This window comes from Lepidochelys kempii, chromosome 1 (genome assembly GCF_965140285.1).
Source record: "Lepidochelys kempii isolate rLepKem1 chromosome 1, rLepKem1.hap1, whole genome shotgun sequence".
NCBI lineage: Eukaryota > Metazoa > Chordata > Testudines > Cheloniidae > Lepidochelys > Lepidochelys kempii.
The window spans coordinates 46707391-46733047 of record NC_136380.1 but is presented as its reverse complement, the minus strand read 5'-3'; the positions used below and the strand labels follow the sequence as shown (position 1 = coordinate 46733047).

Below are 25657 nucleotides of genomic sequence, written 5' to 3'. Positions count from 1 at the left end.
CCTTGCTGTCAACAAGTTCAGTGGGGACTGGGTAAAGGAAGAGCACTGGCATTCAGCCTCATTGCCAGGCCTGGAAGAGGGAGCAGATACAAAACAGGCAGGGATGTCATTTGCTGTGGGGCAAGGTGTGAAGTTGTCCCTACAGACTTTTCATAGGTTTATGTGCTCCATTATGTATTCCACGTTTGCCCCCCTCCCTGATTTTGCAGGATATATAATCACATATAATGTTCTGTATGATGACACAACTTTTCCCCTCTCTCCCCCTGAATTTTTCTGAAATGACCCTGATAACAGGGCAGCGCCGAGACCAGCCAAATATTATCTTGGATATTTTGGATCTGCATGCAGCTGGGAAGTGGTTGGTTTGACAGGTGACATAGCCAGTGCTCTGAGCTGTCCAATCTGTCACTGAATGTTGGGCAGGAACATGGTGGGGCTGGCCTAGAGGGACTAATTGCAACGTGGTGGGAGATGAGGTGATGCTCAGCCTTTCTAAGAGAAAGTGCAGTCACAACAGCGGGTGTTCATCTTTGTAGATACTTTTGTGTGTGGCTGCATGGTATGTTACAGATGTGCCAGGAGCTTACCGTGGTGGTTGCAACAGCTAGATGCTGTAGTGCCGACAAGGCTTTCTCGGCCCTGTCCTCACTGTGTTTGAAAATAGTGTCGAACTCTGCTACTCTTGAGTGCAGCTTTTGAAATGGGCTTTCAATATGGGGCATGCCCGCTGTTTCAATTACAATTGATAATAATAATGACTGGGTGATTATGTTTGAACTATGCTTTAATGACATGGTTTTCAAACACTACTCCTCTGCAAGGGGGATGATGGAATGGGATGTGAAAAATAATTATAATGACTGGCGCAAGAACAAATGGATATAAACTCTCCATCAACGAGTTTAGGCTTGAAATTAGACAAAAGTTTCTAACCATCAGAGGAGGGAAATTCTGGAACAGCCTTCCAAGGGAAGTAATGGGGGCAAATAACATGACTTGATTTAAGACTGAGCTCAGTAAGTGCATGGAGGGGCTGGTATGATGAGATTGCCTATAATGACATATGGCCCATCCACCACTGCTCTTAGCAAATATCTCCAACAGCCAGAGATGGGACACTAGAAGGGGAGGGTTCTGAGTTACGACAGTGAATTGTTTCCTAGGTGTCTGGCTGATGGGTTTTGCCAACATGCTCAGGGACCAACTGATCTCCATATTTTGGGGCAGGAAGGAAGTTTCCTATAGGTCAGATTGGCAGAGACACTGGGAGGGTTTCACCTTCCTCTGCAGCATGGGTCATGGATCACTTGCTGGTTTGAACCAGAGTAAATGGCGGGTTCTCTGTAACTTGAATTCTTTAAATCAAGATTGGAGGACTTCAGTAACTCAGCCAGAGGTTATGGGTCTATTATAGGAGTGGGTGGGGTGAGGTTCTGTGACCTGCGATATGCCATGGCCCCTCAGTCTGGTGGCTAGACAATCAGATTGGCCTTCAGTGAGTACGGGTCATATAACGCCATTGGCCAGGAGGTTTAGTTGCAGGGCAGGTACAGAACTCCCTCAGATAGTACCAACTTTTATATGCTCTCTCCACCTGTGTGAACACCTTGTTTCTCTCTCAACCCTTCCCATATATAATTGCTTAGTTTCCTTTTTTAGTGTGCCCACTGGTAGAGGATTGTCATCTTTGGGGAAGGTGCTTTGCCATATCTCTCTGTGTTATTGCTCATACTGAAATGACCCCTGGTTTTAGATCTCAACCACCACTGGAATCAGGAAGGAATTTCCTGCTAGAATATTCCCACCCTAATTTGGTTTTATGGAAGTTTGTGTTTTGCCTCAAGTGGGTTTCCCCTCTCTTAAAGGTCCAGGGGAGTTTCACACACATATATTCATGTCTCAGCATATTTATTGGGGTCGGGGTATGATACCGTCTTTGCTAATAACGTATTTTCCAAGGGGGAAGCTATATCAAGTGATCTTCCCCGCCCAGCGGGCTTGTGTTGAGAGCTTTAAACTACTCACATCTCCTGGGTAAGATCACTCTGTTTACAGTGGATGGTGTTTGACATTTGCATGAAAACCCAATATACCATGTATGACCATCGCTGGAGCATGAGTAGCAAGTCCCTAGGTTGAGCATATCAATGGCAATAGCTCGGATGGAGCAGTGTAATGGATTGTAGGGCAGTCCAAGTCACCAGTGCACATTAGTCCAGGGCAAGTCTCGCAAAGACTTTTTGCTGTGGGTAAGTTTAATTTGTTATCAGTCAACACTTCTGGCAATTGGACCCTACATCACACATCTATCTCTGACTCTGCTCTACCCCAACATGAATGCCAATGCCTACACAAGGCTCACCTTTTCACAAGCACCAAGCATTTATGAGCTGAGTACTGAAAGAGCAGGTCCAATTCAGTGTTTAGCTGAGATTTCACTAACATGGTAATGGTTTGGGGGAGAGCTGGGAATAATTTTTACGAAGAACTGACTTGGAAGAAGTTGGAATTAATTCAGCAGCCAAATAGATTCTCTTCTTCTTCTCTTCTGTTAGGTCAGCATTAATACTGAACACCCTGCAGCATACTCTCCTCGGAAAGGCCCCAATGCCCTATGCAGGAATATTTAGATTACTCACTGGAGGAGTGGCTACAGTGCATGGCTTGCTCATCTTCTGTGCTTATCTTCTACATCGCATGCTCTGTATAATACTAGAGAATTAGTGTTCTTGGGTCCTGGCAAAACAATTGTACATACTGTTTAACCAGAATGGCTGGGTAGAAGCCAACTTACTCCATAGCAAGAACTAGGGCATGCACAGTAGTTGGTACTATTGCATTGTCAGCCGTGTGAGCAGTAAACACAGCCGTGGGTTAAAACTGCAGGGGGACCAAGAGCAGTAACACCCACTTTTTGGGAGCTGTGGTGCCATGAAGTTGATGAGTCTCTGCAATTTCAAAAACAAGTAGGTCAGCTGCTAGAGGCATTTCCTACCCCTCACCAGAGGTCTGTAAAATTACAGACAAAGCAACTAGTCCCAATCAGCCCTTCAGCAGAGATGTTTGTCTCTGTTACATTTTAAAGATGTTTTAGTCTGAGTTGTTAAATTTGGCAGGTTTCCTTTCTAGCATTTGGTAATATTTTTTTTTTAAACCAAATGTTAGAAAATAAATTTCCCACATTTCATTGCCAAAGGGACTGTGACAGGCCTTAAAACATATGAGGACAAAAATGTCTATCCGTATGCCAGGTTCTGGTGCAAAATAATCACACTCAGGGCAGTACACCTCTCCCCCTGCTTGCCAAACCCTCCACCAGCAGGTGTGTACATCTATTTGGTACTGACTCTTCTGTAGATCTGGGGTTGCTTATTTAATATCTATATACCAGTAACACCCACCCACAATCATTAAGATCAGGGCCTAAATAAATAGACAAGGGCAGTCTGTAGACCTGGCAATCTAAATAGACAAGATAGGGAAATAGCACAACATAAAATCAAACAAAATCTTGTAGGTAGTTCCCAGACCACCCTGCTCCTCTACCCACACAATATCCAAGTACCTGGGCCAATGTACTCTGATTTGCCTTCCTTCCACCCAACCCAACCCATGCCATGCAAGTGTTTGTTTAGTATTTAATCCTTCCTGTTGTATTTTATCCCCATGCATTTTGCTTTATTTCAATGTCTGTTGTCTAGTTCTTCTCTGCATCTCCCTCTCAGGGTCATTTCAATCCTTCATCAGCATCCACTCCCCCCCCCCCCTTTTCTGGCTTCCACTGACCACTTGAGAGCAGATATCATGGGCTCTGAAAGTGAGTTCTTCATGCCCTGCTTCTGCTCTTCCTCTCTGTCTGATCCTGAGGTCCCCTGGGGGAGGAAGCTGGTATGTCCTGCCTATGTTGTCTGGTGTTGGGAGGCCTCAAGGTGCTTGGTGTCCCAATGTCAGAGTTCTCCTGATGGGTCTCCTGCTGCTGTCCTTCCCTCTCTGTCCTGGGGAGCAGGGATCTCATGCGTCATCCTCTGGGAGAAAAAGCAGCCGGGCCCTTCTTACATGGTCTGTGGGGATGAGAGTGGAGGCTTCTGTATATAGACGTTTTATTTCTGGTCACAGTATTGAAGATACAGGATCAAGTCCTTAGATAGGTCACAGTCAAATTCCCCAGAGTTCACACAAACACTCTGATCTACTATTTTTAAACTTGAACGTTAAACTACTCCTTTAAAAGCAGGCGTCTTCCCTTTTTCCTGCACGGGATGGTCTTGGGGGGCTCAGGCAGCTGGGGTCTATCCCTGGCGCTGTCACAAATTCCCCGTGACCTTTGGCCAAGGTGCCTGGGTGCCTCCATTTCCCCACCTGTGACATGGGGGATATTAGCACCTATCTGCCCCACAGAGGGCGACGGGGGACTTACGCCCGGCACTCATGCCAGTGAGAGGACCACGGCAATCGGCACCCCGCAGGCAGGCAGGCAGGCAGGTAGGCACTGTGGCTGTCCCCGCGCCAGCAAAGGCGCTGCACAAGCTCCTCGAAGCATCCGAAGGAGTGTGGGCAGGTTCCCCGGAGCATCTCCCGGCTGAGCAGTCCCGAGCTCGGCCCTGAGCGGCTTTCAGCGCCGTGGGGCGACCGGGGAGGGGAAGCTGAAGCCAGCCCACCGCCGTTGGTGTGCGGTGGGATCTGAAGCCGCTCCCCGGAGGTGAAAGTCCTCTCTGCGCTCAGCGACCGACCCAGCCCGCGGTACTTTACCTGGGAGACGTGCAGGGCAGCACGGTGCCGGCCGGCGGAAAGGTCCCGCGGCAAGCATGGCACGCGATCCGCCTGGAGGGCACCCGGACGCTCGCGGCTCCGGGGACGCGCTGGCAGCGAGAGCCGAGCCGGGCGGTCCCCAGCGCGGCTGGGCTGGAGCGGAGCCGGGCCCCTCAGGCGGCGGTGGAGAGGCGCTGCCCTGCCCGACTCAGGCTGCTGCGGGGTGGGGTAGGGGGGTGATAACAGACAGAGGCAGAGAGCGAGGCAGATGGACAAGGACACACGTGTGGCCAAGCCCGGCTTGCGCCTGGCTCCGGCCGGGAGCGCAGCCGCCCTTGGCTGGAGGAGCGGAGCGGGGGTCTCCGTGTGGGGGGACCGGAGAGCGATCGGAGTGACAGGGGGCGGCATGGGTGGGGGGCCGCGGAGGCGAGTTGAGCGGGGGCCCGAGAAGCCGGGAAGTGGGCACTGACTCCCAGCCGGAGCCCTGCCTGGCGCGCTCGGGAGCCGGAGTCACTCCTGCGCCGGCAGCGGGGCACGGCAGGGGGCCGGGGGGCTCCAGGCTATGTAGGGGAGGGGGGACCCGGTGACGCAGGGAGAGGAGGGCGTGATCCGCTGGGAGGATGTGGAGGTTATAAATCAGCCGGGCGGCAGGCAGCTCCCTGTGAAGGGATGTCCACGGGAGGTTAAGCGCGCAGCTGGACGCGCCTTGCGGAGCGGAGCGGAGCGCAGCGTTGTCCCGGGGCTAGGCGGCTGCTGGATAGTGATCTCTCTCCGGGACCAGCTGCCCCGCTAGCTTCGCCACCGCGGGCAAGGCGAGCCCGGCCAGGCTGCCGGAGGATCAGCCCCTTTGCTGGGTGTCCCTGAGCCGCGTCCTCTCTCCGAGCAGGCTCGGGCGGAGCTCTCCTACCCTGCGCGCACCTCCCGGGCAGGACCATGGGCAGCCGGGCGCTCGCAGGTGCCATGCTGTGCGGGCTGCTGGCACCCGCTCTCCTCCTCGCAGGTAAGTGGCCCGTTCCCCTGCGGGGTGGGGGTGGCGGGGTGGCGGGGGTCGGCCGAAGCTAAGTGGTCCAGGACTCAGGAGGCAGCCGGCTGCGCTTGGCTCTGCGCCCCAGAGAGACACCCTCCCAATCCCGTGCCCCTGCCTGGGGGAGTGTGACCCTCCCCGCTCCCTGGCAGCGCAGGGGGCCGGAGCTGGGGTCCCAGCCGCACGCCATTTCTCCTCACCCCCATGGTGCCCAGTCTGGACCCCGCTTCCCACCCTGCAGGAGGCTGCTTTGCTGCGCACACCTGCTTACCCCGGGACGCTTTCCGGGTGCCCAAACGGGGCTCTGTCCCTATTGCTGTGCAAGCAGGTTCTCGTAACGCCCGTCGGAGCTGTCCCGTGTCTGACTCTCACGGGCAGAAAAGAAATCTCGGGGAGAGGCTGGATCCTATCGATCTGTGGCCTCAAGCCCCCAGTTTGTAGCATCAAAACAGAGAGCAAGGCTAGCGGCTCCCGCCTCGCCAAAAATCCGGACCCCGACGAATCCCGGGCAGCGAATGCAGCAGAAGCCCGGTTCCAGCACTGGGCTCCCGCAGGATCTTGTACAATTTAAACAGACAACCGCTGTAGCCGCACGTCCCTGGAGAAATCTGGACTCTGATCCATCCTGGCCCAACAGCGAGGGAAAAAAGACACATTTAGTGCCCTGACCCTGCCCACTGTAATCCTAGTTCCGCAAAATTCCAGTTTTAACAGAGGGGAAAAAATGTAGCAACTATTAGCGAACTCGAAAATCCAGACCCTATAGCAGAGGAGAGCAGCAGCCCCGCAAAAAGATGTATCCGGTACCTAGATACTGGTGGGGGTTTTAAATCTCAAAGCCTTAAATTCTACCAGAAAAGAAGAGCACCAGCTCCAATCCCACTGCAAAGATCCAGATCCTGATATATCCTTGGTAAATAACACCGCCAGGACATAGATCCACCATCAAAGCAGAGCTCTGGACATAGATTTACCTGATGTAAAAGAGTATCTGTATAGAGAGTAAAACTTTGCGGATCTAGGTGAAAAAAATGGGCCATATCATGCTGGCTCCCGGTCCATGTTTGGATTTTACAAGTGCTTTGTGTGCCGAGTTGTATCAGGGACCAGATTTTTTAGCAAGGACTGGAAGCAGCTACACTTGGTTTCCATTTTTCCAACAGAATGTAGAGATCTGTGGTCAAAATTCCCTGGATTCGGTAAAACCCAGATTGCTCTTGCACCGGGATGTGTTGGAGCCTGGATTTTTTCTGGTCATATAGGAAAAGCAATATGTATTGTCTATTTTGATGGTACAATTTGGGGGACCCCAAAACAGTAGGACCAACAGGGCGAAGTGCTAATTAGCTGGGATGCACCGGAGTATGGATTTTCGCAGTGGCATGCTTGCTTTTTCTGGCGCTGGAACAGAGCTTTCCAGATGAGAGGTAAAGTCATCTGGAGGTTCACGGGAGTTGGACCAGGCACAGGGAGGTCTTGAGTTCGAGTGAGAGAAAATACTAAAATGCATATGGAACCTAGGGCCAAACACAGACTTGTTGTAACTTAACCTGTTGCATTATTTGTTATAAATTAGTTGAATGGAGGAGTTATAAAACCATTGAAGTGTTACATTTTATTGCAAACTATTCTACTTTATGGTTTCAATCAACTAAATCCAGACTAAATAGATGATGACCAATACATTTATAAAGGCTGAGTTAATTTCCTAAAACCATGGCAGTAATGCAAATAGTTTGTGTAAATGAGTAAAACAACCCTGAAATATTTTGTTCTTGCATTGAAACTTAGTTCAGATTTTGACTTGAAAGCATTGAGAATACAGAGCTGTCTGCATATCTACAATTAGAGACAGTAGGTCAAATCCTGCCAAGTGATTTTCAGTTGGGATGGGTAGCTGGTGGTTGGGCATGGGTACTGTGGCAGACTATATGATTTGGTCATCATCAATCCTGCAAAATCTCCTATTCTGTCACTTGCTATGTAGTAGATCTCCCAGAAGGGGTGACCATGCTCCTTTGAAGTCCATAGCAAAACTCTTGATGATTTTAATTTTGAGCAGGATCAGATCCTGAATACTAAAGGGGTGAGGAATGGGGTGTTGGGAAATTACATGTTAAAGTAAAAGCATTGATTCTCCATAGACTCCTACTCCCATCCCCTGTAGTCAATCTGGGAAGGAAATCATTTTCCCATCCCATGTCAATTTTTGAGAAACAAAACATTTCCCCATTCTGCATTGTGAGGAAATGGAGACCTTTCAAACAGTCTCATGAAAAACCCCATGAGTGAGGAAACCCCCTTAGAATAGCTAATAGCCCAGTGGTCAGGGCACTCATGTGGCAAGTGGAAGACTTACAAGTTCAAGTCCCTGCTCTGCCTGATTAAGACCACGGTTTCTTAAACGTGGCTCTCCCATATCCCAAGTGCCCTGATCACCAGACTATTGACTGGTCTAGGGTGAGGTTTTTACCAAATGGTAAAAATTAAACTTTTGATGCCATATTAGGGCCTGATCCTGCAGTCCTTGCACACTTATGACTCCCATTTCAAGCAATGGGGGTTTGGCGTGTGGAAGGACTACAGGAGGCTAACTAAAGAGCTAGATTCTGCAGTCCTCTTCTCTTGACCTCACTGGAGGATTATGTCCTAGTCAGGGCTAAAGGATTGGGCCCAAGCCCCTTATCCATATGTGAGGCTAGTTATAGAAGAACCAGAGACCATGTACATTCAGAGAGGCTTCAGACAGAGAGATCAGCTAATATGTATTTTCATTTTTAAATGACAGCACAGAGCGAAAGCCAAAGCCTCCTTGGATCTGCACCCTTGTCCTACTGAAGTCAGTTGTACCAGCAATGGGACTAGGACTGAGCACGACGATAGAATGAGAAATAGGAGACTAGAGAGCTTCAGTTGCTAGTCACTTTACACATTAACTTTTGTCATCATTAGTACTGCAGTGGCAGCTAGGGTCAGGCCCCAGTGAACTAGATGTTCTAAAATCATGGTTCCTGCCTGGAAGAGCCTACAGTATAACTCAAAACAAGATGTGACAAGTGTATCAACCAAACAATAGGAGGTAAGGAAGGAAGAGATAATGATAATAAGATCATGTGGTTATGTAAGATAGTGATAATGCCTGACCTGATGTTTCCAAATCATATGATTTAAAAAAATGTAATAAACAATGTCAATGATCCCTGAGTCTTCCCCCCCATGCAATCTTTAGTTGGCTGATCTCCTGGAGGCATCACAGCAGAGTTATATCTTGAGAAGGAATTTTAAGGCGGAGAGGTTAGTGGCCTTATGCTCCCAAAGGCATTTCCTGTGGCCGGGCAGTGTGTAAGAAGTAGTGGGAGCATATGTTGGAGAAGAGGACAAAGGGTCATACAAGGCTGGCATAGCTGGTGGGGCAAAAGGCAACAGGACAAGGACTGTCTTGTGATCCTGCCATTCACAAAGTGTGTAGAGTCTGATTCACCATCCTGGTCCTGTCAGTGGAATGATGTGAGCTTCCTGGTAGCAGAAAGTTTGCCTAGCATGGAAACAAGGGGTGCAGTGTCACAAGCCACTCTTAACCCCTTCTCCATCAGCAGGCCTGGAGCAGCAATGCAAATCCAGAGATCTTGCTGGGAAGGGGCATTGTTAGGACATGCAGGAGACATGGTAATTCAGGGCCTGTCCCGGGAAGCCTTCACAGGTGGGATGGCTATGGAGCTCGGGCTTGAGTTTCAAGTTGTGTATTCTTTTAGGATGATCATTGTGGCACCATGTGTTTGACCCAGATATGAATTCCCCCTCAGGTGCTGGGGCCTTCCTAGCCACAGGGGGCTGCACTTTGCACTTATATGTGCCTGCAGGGGTTGATCAGTTCCACTGTCTTATTAGGACTGGGAGCAATAAAAGAACCCAAAAGCTGGACATCCAACATCCCTTGAATTTCAATGACTGTTGGGCACCTCACTCCCTCCTTGAAAAATTCCAGCGTACATTTACATAAGGCTGGAGGATTAGAAACTGGTGTGGAACAGAAGCATCTATTCTTCCATTTATATGTAGAATTTAAGCCTCTAACTTTTTAACCACACTAATGGGATTCACCAGCACTAATGGGAATTACCCCATGGTATTTTGGCAAGGTGCTCTGTACAGTATAGCTCTTTTGAGCCAAATTCTGCTCTCACGTATGCTGGTGTAAATCTGGAGTAAGTCCATTGAACTCAGCTGAGCTGCTCCAGATTTGCACTAGTGTCGATGAAAATCAGCATTTATAGTATAGTATAGTATAGTATAGTATAGTATATTGTATAATAAAGATGACTTTCACACCCACAAACATTCAATACATTTACCATTTTTAATTGGTGATGTGAGATGAGATTTTTTGTTTTTTAAGCTCAAAATGCTCATGAACAAGTGTGACCTTTGCTTTGTCAGACTTTTCAAAGACCAGAACTAGGGTCTTTGCAGCGGGCGTGGCTAACCGTTTGGGCTGTGTGTTAGGACAGAAGGCAATGCCTGCTGCTTTCCAGAATGATTGCTGACTCCTCACACTTCTGTGCAGTTTGGAAATTGCAAGCGGTTGCAGTATCAGACTGGTGGTTTTCGTGTCAGGCTGAGATAGTGATAGTGAAAGGAAATGAAAGGGAGAGGGGGTGATTGAGGAAGGACTTGAAAGGCAGGGGTAAGGCTCAGCATTGCAGAACTGTCTCATGGGCTGTGGGTGGAATTCTACTGAGGAAATTGTTCCTTTGAGTCTGCTAGAGATAGGCGTTGAGACTTCCTGATGCAACCCAGAAGGGAGCAGGAAGCAGGGATTGCTGCAAGAGTGGGGGATGCTTTCCCATCAAGAGAGGGATGTCTGGCAATCACAGTCAACTGTTGGACCATTTCTCTGTGGCTATGCACCAAGAGTTCCTTTACAAACACACTTTATCTTTACTTTGCCCTTTTTTGACCATCTGTGTAATATTTCTACACTACAAAGCCCCAAGCCAAAGCTATGTATCAGTATTTGGGGGAGGGGGAATGGCTGCTTGTGTGAGCATATCTGAGAATCCCTTCCATTTGACCATTTAAAGTAATTTACAAACACTTTACTCATCAACCTAAGAAATTACCTTCCTCAGCATTTAACAACCAGGAATGGGCTGCCTTTTCCATTTACTGTGTGTGAACTGTTCATTCTGATAGGTTGTATGCATCCGATGAAGTGAGCTGTAGCTCACGAAAGCTTATGCTCAAATAAATTGGTTAGTCTCTAAGGTGCCACAAGTACTCCTTTTCTTTTTGTTCATTCTGATGCAGCCCTAAAATCTATTACCTTCTCATCTTCAGTTGTTGGTGACAAGGGGCATTCTCGATCTTCTCTTACCAAGATGTAGAAACTCAGTATCATTCCCCCACCCTGGAAAGGAGTATCATGGTGCAAAGCCAGTACATACAGCGAGGGAGAGAGGGCCTAGGGGTATAATTTGTTCATGGCAAGGTGGGAGGAAATATACCAGCCTAATGTAAAGGAAAGCATGATTTTGCCTAATATATTATCAGAAGTAATTCAAGATCATTATAAATCCTTGTGAATCTATTACTTTTGTCCGTTCTGTTTCTCAGAACGTTGTCTGCTTTGTGTTTATGAAGAAACACACCTGACATCCCAGTTAATAATTCTTCAAAGTAATCTGCCACTACTTCCTGCCTTTTTTTTTTTTAATAACATACCCTCATAGCAGGTGTGCTCACGTGTAATGACAGTGATAATGATTTACAGTTGTATCGTGATTTTCCTCCAGAAGGATCCCAGCATGCTTTTGGAATATGGGACCACTCTTGCAAACAGTTTTTCATACATACACATAATTACTCCTAAGCAGAGTCCCTTGGAATTCAGTTACACAACCACATCATCTTCTCTGCCCGTGGCCCCTGAATGCTATTACTAAATTCACCCAAGTGTTACTGCAGCCTGAGACACAGTCATTCTGCCCCTGCTCCTCTCCCCCACCCCCTGTGGAACTTCACTGGAGGGCATCAGCTGACTGGGGAGGACATTAGCTGGTTGGGAAGGTCCTGACACCACCTCCCCATTGGCTCCATTAGACAGAAAGTGAGGGAGGAGGGCACAGGGCCTCTCAGACACTGTAGAGGTACAGGATCTCTGAACAGATCTCTCTGTTCTTTTGACAGATCCCCTGAGAGCCCTGCTTTCCTAGGCCAGAACGATCAGCTCCACTCCCTGGGGGTGAGTGTGGGGAAACTTCATGAGAAGAATTTCACATCATTCTCCCCCAACCCGCTTCCTGTGTGATTTCCCATGGAATGGAAGGATCCAAGTCTTTTATTTCCACTCTTAACTGAATGAATGAGTCTCCCATGGAAATGACTCAGACAAAATTCTGAATTTCTTTGGAATAGTGTTAACATAGGAATTGCCACACTGGATCAGACCAGAGATCCATCTAGCCCGGTATCCTGTCACCCACAGTGTTCAGTGTAAGAGCCTTCAGAGAAGGTGCAAGAAACCCTGCGGTAGGCAGTTATGGAATAACCTTTCCCCAGGGAAAGTTTCCTTGAGGAAAGTTGTTTGTGGTAGAATCCAAAACAATTTTGTTAATTAGAGTATTAAAAAGCTGTAGACTCAAGGGCCAAAGGAGCCAACGTAAACTTGATGCCTGTTTAAGTTAGGTGCCGTCAGCCTTTATAGCGAGTGTGTATAAAATAACGACTGTCTTTTACCATATTATGTTATATAACTTTTCCTGCTTTTGTCCTGATATTCAAAATTTGGGGTAAAAAATCCAGCTGTCCTTGTCTGATGTGATGCTGTAGTATAAAATTATAATCTGTGTATATTTTTTCCCTTTTAAATTGGGGTATATTCATAAAACAGTGCAATCTCATACTCCCTAGCTCCTTTCTGTAGATGGATCTTGCCCTGTGGTTATATGGGGGGGAATGGAATGAACCACCACGATGGAACTGGTTTCAGAGTGGTAGCCGTGTTAGTCTGTATCAGCAAAAACAATGAGGAGTCCTTGTGGCACTTTAGAGACTAACACATTTATTTGGGCATAAACATGGGCTATAACCCACTTCATCAGATGCTTCCTTTTCCTTCAATACAGGTTTCCTTGTAAGATAGCATGAACCGGGCCATTAATCAGGTCATATTTATGGCAGCTCTAATAGCCAAATGTCATTTGATTTGCTGAGAGGGAGTTAAATGACTGCAATTAATTTAGCACTATTGTCCTTTTAGCTGGTTAATAGTTTGAGGTCCTAATCTACTGACAAATCACACAGTGGATCAAAGCAAGATGAGGTTAGTGGTCTGTTTCAGACAGCTGCTTAAAGCTGGTCTTGCCCTACCACACCTGCCAGAAGGGAGGAAGTCTCTAACAAAAAAGGGGGAAAGCAGCCTTCAGCACTAGGCTGCCCTGATCGAGGAAGCTTGGGTATGAGACAGAGGACCTAGGAGGTGGGCTGAGCTGTCCTGAGCTAAGTACTCTAAGAACAGCCAAACTTCAGGAGGAGTCTTGGACTGGCCTTTTTTGTCTGATTGCTGATTTATTTATTCACAAAGTCCAAACCAAGAAAGCGGGTAAGTTTGACCCTACACAGGGACAGGGTGTGTGGAGTGTGTCTTAGAGGAAGTGGGAAAGTCCTTTACTCTGAATCTGCTGTTCCTGTTTGACTCTCTAGTTTTAAAAGTTAATTGTTGCATTAGGTTTTTCCTGTGCATGTATCCAGGGCCTTTGAATAATAGGTCTATTTTACAGATTAAAAAAATGAAGATGAAAGTAACATTCTGGTGTTGTATTTTCTCTCTTAAAGTTACAGCATTTTTGGGGGGTGTTATCTGTGGAATATTGAAAATAATAACTCAGAAGCTTTGCGCTCAGGGGAAATGCTGCAACTTTTCTGCTTAGTCACTCAGTTTGCTTCTGTGTCTTGATTAGTAATAAACTGTGAAATAGATGGAATTTGGTAGGCTGAGATGTCAGATGGAGCTAGTGAAAATTAAAAGAGCTTGGCTTGTTTAGCCTACAAAACAAAAGCTGAGAGAGGTTATTGTTGCTCTATATAAATACATCAGGGGGGTGAACACCAGGAAGGGAGAAGAGCTATTTATGGTGAAGAACAACGTTGGTGCAAGGACAGCTAGCCATGATTAAATTTAGGCTAGAAATGAAAAGAAGGTTTTTAACCATCAGAGCAGTGAGGTTCTGGAACAGCCTCTCAATAGAAATAGTGGGGGTCAAACAATGTAACTAGTTTTAAGAAGGAGCTTGATAAATTTACGAACTGGATTAGATGATGGGGTTGCCGGTGACAGAAGGAGACTGGACTCCATATCATCAGGAGATCCCTTCCAGTCTTATGTTCCCAGAGAGTTGTAGGCAGAGTTCTGAGTTTTTAAGATGTCCATACAAAATATTCCCCAAATCCAGTCTGTTATAACTTGTCTTTCTAATGCAAGAGACGCTATAATGAATGTTAGGAAGCTTGCTAGGAAAGGAATTGTGTATTTGTTGTTCAGTTTAGTTGGAGTGGGGAAACTCATCTGTTTGCTCTATGTAGGAATTTTACATGACTCCTTTATAGAAGTTTTGGTCTCACTGTATTTACGCTATAGTAGTACAGTACTTTCCAAATACTTAGCTAATAAGTATCTGAATGGAGAAAGTTTCTGTGAGCACCTAATACCTGGGCTCAGAGCGTTGCACTGCTGGCATCCTTTTTATGGTCTTTACTACTTGTGTGATGATCATAGCTGTCAACGTACTATGGGAAATGGCAGAACTTTGGATGCTGCTAATTGGCATGCATGTTTATTTCATGCACTCACCTGTAACTGTGACTTGATATTATATTTCTAGATACCATCAACAAAGATGTTTACACCTTTAAATAAAGTGGCTGCAGCCTAGATTCTTGTGAGCTTCACTTCGCCACTAGGCCAGGAATATCTTCACTACTGAGGAGGAGTCAGTGTTTGGGATGTACGTGTCTGGGTACATATGAGAATACATACATATACAAGAACATTACTGCTGCAGGCTTGGTAGCGTGTACCACCCAAGTATGCAGCTGAGAGGCTGTCAGAATTGTACTGCCTTCGGTTTTAACTATTAGGTGTTACAAGTTGCTTGTGTAGCAGATGGCAATTTTTATTTTTTCAAAATGCTAAATGCATACATTTTAAACAATAGTGCAGCCACCTCAATCTCAGAACCTCAATCTCAGATCCAGACCTGAGCATGAGGTTTGGTGAAAAGGGTACATCTTCCTCTGCCTGTCAAGGTCTCCCACGGGCAGCTAGCTACTCATCTGTATATCTGACTGCCTTTTGACTCCAGGACATGGAGCCAGAGTAGGAGCTAATTACCATACACAGGACTTTTCTGACACCGGGTAGTAAACCCTGAGATTTTCAAAATGTGCTGGCTCAGGTCCTACTGGGAGATTAGCTCATCCACTCTCATAGTCTGATGATTATGCCCTAAAAATAGTTTGATAGTTTAAAGTAGCTCAGACAGAAGTTTTGAGCTTGATGCAAAAATTAGTGGGTGAGATTCTTTGGGCTGTGTTACACAGGTGGTCAGGCTAGATGATCACAATGGTTCCTTCTAGCTTTAAGGTAAGAATCTGTGAATTATCATCCTGATGTGGTGATGCCCATTTTGTATGCAAGTAACTTTTAATGACGTTCTTGAACTTGCAAGTAAAATAGGACACGTGGCGGTTGCAAGCAAGGCATGCATGAGTTATAGAGCAGAGTCAGTGAGAAATAAGGCAGGTCAGCATGAACACACGGTGTGTGTTTCTAATTATTGCTGTTGATATCTTTGCTGAAAACTTATAAACTCTTATTACTGTATATAGTGCTACTGCCATATATAGTTCCATTTAAATTAAAGCTACTATTCCATTATGCTCGTTTATTGAGATGGTCTACTTAAGAGGAAGGATGGTCCAGCCGTTAGGGCAATAAGCTAGGATGTGGGAGACAGGATGCTGTGCCACAAACTTCCTGTGTGACCTTGGGCAAGTCTTTGTGCCTCAGTTCTCCATCTCTAACAAGGGATAATAACACATCCCATCCTTAAAGGAGTGCTATGAGCATAAATACATTAAAGCAGTAGTCCACAAACTTTTCATGGTCATACCTTACCATACTCCATCTGCGCCGCCGGCTCGGAGCTGAGGCTGGGAGCAGGGCCATGGCTGGGGGTGGGGGGCATGGATACGGGTTAGGGGCTGAGGCCACAGATGGGGACGGAACTGTGGCCAGGGCTGAGTGGAGGCCAGAGCTGGGAGCAGAAGCCGGGCTGCGGTCAGGGGCCAAGGCTGGGGGCGAGATTGGAGCTGGAGTGGAGCTTTAGCTGGGACCACTGCCAGGGGCTGGAGCAGAGCTGGGGGTGAAGCAAGGCTGGCTGGTGCTCCCTGCTGCCCCTTATGAGGGCTGGCCTAGGTCCTGCTGCTCCCCCCCCCCAACATTCATCCACACTCCCCCCAAGGGTCCTTTGGGGACCTCTGCATTAAAGATTGTGAGGCATTCATTATAATAGGTAATGGGGCTACCATAGAAGAAGCTGAGTTAGAGGGTGGTGTTGTGAACTTTTCAGAAAGTCAGAATAACTCAGATTTTTGCACTGTAGCTGTTTGTTAGGTTTCTGCTTTGCCACATGCAGTATGGATAGTAACTGAAAAAATATACTGAGTTAAACCAAAGATAGACGAGGTGAATAGCTTTCTTGCAAATAGAAGGAAATCAGAGCTATAAATGACTCTTCAAAGTGCCCTGCACTTAGGACTGAAGAATCCCATGCACCACTACAGACTAGGGACCGAGTGGCTAGGCAGCAGTTCTGCAGAAAAGAACCTAGGGGTTACAATGGATGAGAAGCTGGATATGAGTCAACAGTGTGCCCTCGTCGCCAAGAAAGCCAATGGCATTTTGGGATGTATAAGTAGGGGCATTGCCAGCAGATCGAGGGATGTGATCGTTCCCCTCTATTCGACATTGGGGAGGCCTCATCTGGAATACTGTGTCCAGTTTTGGGCCCCACACTACAAGAAGGATGTGGAAAAATTGGAAAGCGTCCAGCAGAGGGTAACAGAAATGATTAGGGGACTGGAACACATGACTTATGAGGAGAGGCTGAGGGAACTGGGATTGTTTAGTCTACGGAAGAGAAGAATGAGGGGGGATTTGATAGCTGCTTTCAGCTACCTGAAAGGGGGTTCCAAAGAGGATGGATCTAGACTGTTTTCAGTGGTAGAAGAGGACAGAACAAGGAGTAATGGTCTCAAGTTGCAGTGGAGGAGGTTTAGGTTGGATATTAGGAAAAACTTTTTCACTAGGAGAGTGGTGAAACACTGGAATGCGTTACCTAGGGAGGTGGTGGAATCTTCTTCCTTTGAGATTTTTAAGGTCAGGCTTGACAAAGCCCTGGCTGGGATGATTTAGTTGGGGATTGGTCCTGCTTTGAGCAGGGGGTTGGACTAGATGACCTCCTGAGGTCCCTTCCAACCCTGATATTTTATGATTGATTTTAAGCAAAGGTATCATTTAGCTCAGTAATGGAACCAAAACTATGCACAGACACAAATATTCCAACCAAAAATAAATTGACTTTACTCACTGAACAGCACCAAGTTTCTTTAGAAAAGGTCATAATGTAACAGTACGCCAACAAGAATTCTGTAATAAAGACTTGAGAGCACAAAAGTGTCTTTAAAAAAATAAATTAGAATAGAACAAGTCATGTATACAGAAGAATAGATTGGCCAATATCCATACAATGAGCCAGCAAGTGTAAATCAGTATAGGACCATTGTTTTCAATAGAGGTCCACTGAATGGAGCCACACTTTTGGTTATTTTGGCTCCATTCTGCAATTGTTACATGTGTGTTTACCAGTGTGAGTGTTTCCATTCCCTTCAGTGGGCTGACTCGTATGAGGCAGCGAACATACACATAAGTAAGAAATGCACAGTCTAGCCCATATTTTAAATGAAGAATCTTTAAATTATTCAGGCTAAGAAGAATTGTGAATAGTGGGAATTAGAGAGGTGAAAGGCCTTAGGGGACCTTAACCATTCTCCTACCAATGGTAGAGTGTCCTGTACCAATATAAAAATTATGTCTGATGATTGAGTATAAATTTGTTTAAGTTGGGAGGAAAATATAATTGACAATAGAAAGCACTAAGGGCGAGATATGTTTAATGAGCTTTAAAATGCATGCAAATCTGACACTTAGTAAAACAATTAGGCTATGATGGATAACTTTATTGCACACTGATGGCACTTTAAATCCAGAAGCTCTATGTACACCGCAGTTGGCAAAGATAAACGGATCGTTCTCATTAACCTCTTCATTGTGTAGATAAAGAAAGCTTAGGTAATACATTCAGGCTAACTGGTGTGGTGAAGGGATGTTAGTAAAAAACAACATTTAACGAGACAGAAGATTTATTCATTTCATCCCACGTGTTCAGTTACCCATGTGTGTAAGTGGTTGCAGAATTGGGGCATATATGTACTCTGTAGATCAGACACAATATCAGTAACATTTACATATACACATGTATTTTATCTGGGGTGTACAATAATGTGAAATAAGGCTATGTATAAGTCCACAAAATAGTCAGAGTACAAGTTTGTTTACTGAGTGCAAAAAGGGTGCTGTAGTTCCATCATATGTTGAACATACTTCAAGCACTTATTCTTTAGCTTCTTTGCATCTCCAGCTGAAAGCTCTACCTCATATACCAAATACTGCCCAAGCTGGGTTCTGTGCCTTTTCAAACAGTTCTTTGACCCTGTCTTTAGGCAGCGTGGGTAACTTTGGCGCAAACACTAGTTTAGGTCACACATTGGTTCAATAATCTGATTGGCTGACTTAAAGGTGTCTGACAAACTTTAAAAAAAGTGAATATGGGGGAGGGGAGAGTCATTCTGTTGTCACATGAAAAGAAGTTACACGCCAATGTAGGTCACTGTAAGGGTAGGTTGCTGATGGTCGCTTAGTGACAGGCATAATGATTAATGAACATGTCCTGTTAAGCCATGACCTTTCCAAAAAGCCAGTGTCAAGTAAAATGCCTGAAGAAGGTACACAGAAGGCGTGATCCCCTTGTAAATATTGACAGTAGGAATTTCTGTGCGATTCTCCTTTTCTTTGTCTTTTCTGGTAAGCTTGTCAAACCCTATTGCATTTGTTCTTTGAATCATTTTTGTATCATTTAAAAAAATGTAGGAAAGCTAATGACCCATGCAGGGATGGAATGTAAAGAAAAGCTATTTCTCTTCAGACCTGTACCACTTAAGTGGTAACTCTATTATTGTGTGTGTGGACTTTTTAATACAAATAGGATTCTGTATTTCAGGGCTTTGTTGCTGGAAATCTGAAAAATTAAACATGTGTCAAGCCTTATATATTGGGTCTGTAAGGGCAAATATTAAGTTAGGTGCCTAAGTGTTAATGTGGTTAATTACTGGAGTTAAATATTTAAAGTGCACTTGAAGTCAACAGTAAGAATCCAGTTTACTTCAATGGGAGCAGAGTTAGGCCAACACTAGAGCGGTTTTTAAATTCTGCACACACTGATTACAAAACACAGCTGTATCTTTTAGATTAGTTAATGTATGTAGTAGGACAAAACCTGGATACATATCAAATGTATCTGGGATTTCTTTTGATCACAGGTTGGGGTGCTTAGAGAATTTCCTGCATTGAGCTCAGTAACTATGAGGCAGGTTTCCAGGATTATAATGAAGCATGCATTTCCAAGGATTTCTATTTTATAAAAGTTCTGAATGGTGTTTCTTGAGATTCTGTACAGGGACATTTTTGCTTCTGATACCACAGATTAACAGAAAAAAGAGTGCAACATTTGTAACATTTTTGGTCCTTCGCCATTAGCAGAACAAAACAGACAAAAAACAAACCATAACCAGAACACTCCAATGAATGACTAGCTGGTTGACCCTGTGATTAGTGTTCTGGAGCACCCCGTAGATGACCTGAGTTCAGTGGTGGCAATTAGGCCATACCCACTCCATGAGATAGAATCCCCAGAAAACCTCTTAGACTATGTCTACACTGCACTTTCGTCATTAAAACTTGTATTGCTCAGGGGTGTGGGGAAAAAAAACAAAAAACCCACACACCTCCCTGCACAAGTTTTACCAATGAAAAGCACCGGCTCTCCTGCCAACAAAGCTACTGCTCCTCATTGGGGGTGGTTTTATTTTGTCATCAGGACAGCTCTCTCCTGGCGATAAAGAGCGGCTATACTGCGTGCCTTACCATGGCAAGGCCTGAGCGGCACAACTGTGCCGCTGTAAGCTTTGCGGTGTAGACAGCCTCCGATTGTGTCCTGTGGAGGAAAGACTGTCTCCTTTTTGTTTGTACAGTGTCAATGCCAACAAGACTCTAGTGCAACTGGGCCCTGGTCCTGATTGATCTTTGGCAGCTACTGTATTTAATAATAATTTGTTCTTAAAAGTCAAGCTGGTGGTACGTATTGTCATGGGCACCCATATTTTCCAATCACTGGTCTGACTTCTGCCTTATGTACAAATAAAACAAATAATTTTCCTTGCTGCCTGAATCTTAGAATCCTCATGAATAGAGGAATGCGCATAATCATCAAATACATGGTCATTGGAATATTCAAATTGTTTAGCTTGAGAGCATTGACAAAAGTTAAGCCAAAGTGTCTAATTTTTCTTCTCAACAGCTGCCTGACCACTACTGGCTAGTTGCAACCCTTCTTGGATTTTTATTATAAAGCAAATTTAATCAGATTCTCAATATTTACATCTAGCATTAGTGATTCAGATTTGAAAATCAGTCAGATCTTAAGTGTCTACAAGAGTTTATCCAGTACATCATTAGTGCACTTGTTAGCAGAGCCAAAAAATCAGTTTTTAGAAAGACGATAAAAAAAAACACTGTAAATTTCCTATCAGAGTTGCCAAATCATAAATCACTTCTTTATAGATTTGTGGCCCTTTCTTCTTGTGACAGGTTTGGTCACAGATCCCCTTGGGACTGTCACCTGATGTGCTGAAACTACCTCTGAGCCCATTTTCCACTGCCAGCTTGGGACTCCAGAACCCTGCCTTGTTGAGCCAGACATACTAGTCTGCTGCAACACGGACCCAGGTCTGGTCCACGCCCCCAGAGCTGCAGACTTTAACCAAAAACTGCTCAGCAAGTCACTTGTCTCCAGCACCCAGCTCCCAGTGGGATGCAAACTCCAAATAAATCCATTTTACTCTGTATAAAGCTTATACAGGGTAAACACAGATTGTCTGTCCTCTATATCACTGATAGAAAGATATGCACAGCTGTTTGCTCTCCCAGGTATTAATCACTTACTCTGGGTTTATTAATAAACAAAAAAGTGATTTTATTAAGTATAAAAAGTAGGATTTAAGTGGTTTCAAAGTAATAATGGACAGAACAAAGTACGTTACCATGCAAAATAAAAACAACACGCAAGTCTAAGCCTAATACATTTAAGAAACTGAATACAGGTAAATCTCACCCTCAGAGATGTTCCAATAAGCTTCTTTCACAGGCTAGATTCCTTCCTAGTCTGGGCCCAATCTTTTCCCCTGGTACAGTCCTTGTTCCAGCTCAGGTGGTAATTAGGGGATTTCTGTTCCACCCTCTTCTATGGCTTTGGCACAAGGCGGGAATCTTTTGTCTCTCTGGGTCTCCATCCCTCCTTCTAAATGGAAAAGCACCAGGTTTAAGATGGATTCCAGTACCAGGTGACATGGTCACAAATTCTGCTAGACCCCAAACCTCCATTCTTTCCGGCTTGACTCACAGGAACACTTACAATTAAACAGAGCCATTTACAACCAATTGTTCTAGTTAATGGGAGCCATCAAGATTCCAAGCCACCATTAAAGGCCCACACTTTGCATAATTACAATAGGACCTCACAGTAATACTTCATATTTCTAGCTTCAGATACAAGAATGATACATTCATACAAATAGGATGAACACACTCAGTAGATTATAAGCTTTGTAATGATACTTTACAAGAGACTTTTTGCATAAAGCATATTCCAGTTACATTATATTTACATTCATAAGCATATTTCCATAATCACATGGAGTGAAGCGTCACTTAACAGTCCATTTAGAAACAGACTGAATTTTATTTCCAATGAACAATGTGGTTGTCGATGAGCCACAAAAGACTTTATGACTCATGTACAAGTTTCTGATAATGCTTGTGGTCCTGTTTCAGGAAAGCACTTTTGTTCAGGGAGCCACTTAAGCATGGGCTTAAATTCCCTTTAAATGACTTGGATTTATGCACATACTGAACTTTAAGCATAAGCTTAGATGCTTTCCTCAATCGGGCCTTGAATGAGAAAAATGTAATGTAACCACATTAACTTCAATCACCAAGTGTCTTCTGTCTGCATACCCCAGCAGACACATTTATTTACTCACTTTTTACATGTAAAAATAGTAATTGAAATAATCTAGGAAACAGCTGCAGGATCTTTTCTTACCTGGTCTCTAGTGAATAAACATCTGCTTTTGGTATGTAAACGTGGTTGAAAATACCCCAAAAAGGTAGAGAGAAAATTAAGACAAAGACCTGCCTTGAGAGCTTACTCATTATACTGGGGGTCAGATTCAATGTAGCTACGCTGATTTTACACCAGCTGCAGATCTGGCCTATGATAATATTTTGACAAGTTCAGATTAATTTTTACATACAAAACAAATTTAACAAATAAGACAGTGATCTGAAGATAACTAGAATGTAGGGACAGCAGCCCTTCCTCCAATGAATGAATTAAATTTAATCAAGGCAACTGAATAATTCAGAAGTTATATTCAAGAGACTAATATATAGGAGAACATTTTCTTGCAGGAACTGATTCTGCATTCCTTAAGATGGAAAAAAAGTGTCCCATTGAAATGAAGAGGGATTTTGCATTTGTTGGGACTGATTATGCATTCGTCCTATAGGCCAAATCCCTCATGTCAATACTCAGTGAACTTCAGCTCATGTCTTTAGGGTGTCTGTTCTAAAGTCCATTGTAATCAGTGGAACGATTCCCATTGGTTTCAATGGGCTTTGGCTAAGTGTTCTGCCTCAGGGTCAAATCCTGATGTCACTACTCAGCTGTGTGCTTTTCAATATCACAGGTTTTGCAGTGTGCTGAAGAAGTGTTATAGAAATAGAACAGAAATACATAGGGAATATTTTAAAGAGAGATTTCTTTTGAAGAGTCTACTTGCAATTTTCCAGTGCCTCAGTAAATACAAATGATTAAAGATAGTGTAACAGGGTCAGCACCTACCTCTCACAGTATCCCCTTTTCTCTCTGGCCAATAAAACTGCAATCACAGTCTTTTCTTGGCGGGGGGGGGGGCACCCACCTCTTGTGGATGGCCCCTTTTCTCTTGGTTAGAGATGAGCCTGCTTTTGGTTTTAGTTCTTATATTGGGGTGGCACCCACCTCTTGCGAGAACCCACCTGGCTGATGGATCTCTTGGCAGGTCTTCAGTGACTCAGCCCTTCAGCCAAGTCAAAAACAGTCTGTCTGTGAGATAAAAGCAACACAAACTCCTTTTGGGGTACAAGTTCAACAGTGGCCTCTCTCAGTGCCCTTTGTAATGTCTCTCTGTCTGTCCCTGCTCTAGAATAGAACAGTGACGCAGGGCTCCTTCCCTGGAGCCAATGTCTTCACCCTCTCAGGCCCTTTCTGGCCCCAGCTCTTTAGCTGGGCCACTACAGTTCAGTTCCCATTCTGGGGTACCTCAAAGTCCAGTCATTTTCCCAGTGGCTGGTGGGGCCCACCCTCTACTCTGGGTCCCAGTGCAGGGACCCTTTAGGTAGCAGCCTTCCACCATGTCCCTTTAAATAAACTGCATTGTTTAATTCCGTGGGCAACTTCCCCAGGGCTCCCACACATTCTTCACCTTTACCGCGAGGCCTTGTCCTTGTGGAGTCCTAGCAGCCAGACTGGAGCACATCTACTCTCCCCTAGTTCTAGCAAGGAACTAAACCCACTCTGGTCCAGCAGCTCTTCTTATACTGACCTGCCTGGACCTGACTGGCAGCTTCCCACACAGCCACTCTAGGCAGCTTTGAGGACCCCTCTACTGCTCTTTTCTGGGGCAGGGTGTCTCAAAACCACAAGACATCCAGCAGGGGGCCTCAGGGCCTAGTCCACCCTGTTGCAGATAGATGGTGTTTTTAAGGCAGAGCCCCAGAGGTTCAGCATAGACAAGAACATCAGTATAATGCTTAGTTGCAATAGGAAAAGAGGCAATATAAATTGGTTGTGGCCAGACTTTTAAGGATGCTATGGAAATAAAAAGTAGGAAATGCTATGCATTCTAAACCTCTCACTTTAGAATGTGCAGAATGCAGGTTAAGCCACCTTTTTGCTAAGACTTTACATGTTGCAATTGCAGAATACCGTACAGTGCAGCTGAGAGATGGGATTCAGTTGTAATGACTGTAAAGGGAATTCTTTTGTGAGGCTGCTGAGCACAGAAAGATCTTGTGGTTCTTTCTGGCTTTCTAGTTCCCAGACTGACTAATCGCTCTCTTGTGTCCCACACATGGTCACCCTCAAGTTCTAGCCTGGACTAAGCAACCATGAAAGGGTTTGATGACTTCACCACAGCATAAGCATTTAATATGTCATGTCAAATACAAGTTGAATTCAGTCTTCAGTCTATAAGGATTGTTTGGACTTTTGTAAATACTGGGTTTTTTATTTTCCAGAATGGGTTGCCAGGCATTTGATGTTTGACACGTGTCAATGTTATGATGGGCTAGAATTTATCTTTTATAACAATTCTGCTGATGAGGAGAACACAATAAAAACTGATGTATCACTTGTTACCAGACCATTGCTGTGCTGATTTGTCAAAACTGTCTATTTAAAACAATAGTCTTCAGGCAAATTCTTTGATTTGGAGGGAAAGAAGTGACATTGGTTTTTAAAAAGTCAGCTTTCTTATGAAAGACTAATTTCCACATTTCAGCCCACCATTGTTCAAAGAAATTGCAGAGACCCAGTATAGATTTTTTAAAAAGATATCTGTGCAGGAAACTGCCATTTAATCTCTTTGTAGACAGCCAGTCAACCTCATGTAGTACTGTATTTTATTAATTTAACTTTATATAATTTTGCATATTGTGATAGCTTATGAGATACATATAGAAGTGATTCTATGGATGCATATGACTTATTTGTCAGCATTTTTACCTCACACCTTGGTCACAAGTACTTTATGGTCTACAGCAGGGCTCAAACTGGACCTTCTGTGTCCGCACCCAGCGTCAAAGGAGAACCTCTGTTAACTGTAGTAGTATTTGTATTCTCTGCTGGCCAACTACCAGACATACAAATAGCAGCAAATGAGCAGGTCTGACGTTCCATCTGGTAGAGAGGGCAGTAGTGCAGATACACACAGACATACTCATCAGCACATTAATCTCGTTCGCTTGAGGATCCCAAGGGACACAGTGCCCATACAAAACTATTGCAATTCACTGCACCTGGGGGTGTGAAGGAAAGCAACAAGGAAACACAAGCTTGTACAGAACACAGTGTCTCACGTCTCCAGCAGGAAAGACTGCTCAGAACACTTCACTTCGGTGCTGTGTGCCCACAGCTGGCTCCCCGTTCACTTCCATTGCCAATTAAAAGGCTTTATCTTGCTTACTGAGACTCTTGGTGGCTCACAGCCCAGCTACATTGTTTCTTCACTCACAGCCTACCAAGTCATCTCCCCTTCTCTGGACAATGCAGTGAACAGTGCCCAGGGTTAAGACCTCCAAAGTAGGAGATAGATTGTGGTGGCAGG

General features: G+C 45.0%; 1 protein-coding gene across 3 annotated transcripts in view; it reads left to right on the top strand.

The window, feature by feature from the left end:
• Positions 1 to 5386: 5386 nt before the first annotated feature.
• FLT1 (fms related receptor tyrosine kinase 1) overlaps positions 5387 to 25657 on the top strand; it is a 138791-nt gene continuing 118520 nt past the window's right edge. For 2 of the 3 annotated variants that reach the window (XM_073340752.2, XM_073340742.2), the window contains exon 1: positions 5387 to 5752. In XM_073340752.2, the coding sequence (XP_073196853.1) occupies positions 5686 to 5752 (67 nt within the window). In that variant the 5' untranslated portion in view covers positions 5387 to 5685. The remainder of the gene's footprint in view (positions 5753 to 25657) is intronic. The other variant, XM_073340762.2, reaches the window with a different exon arrangement.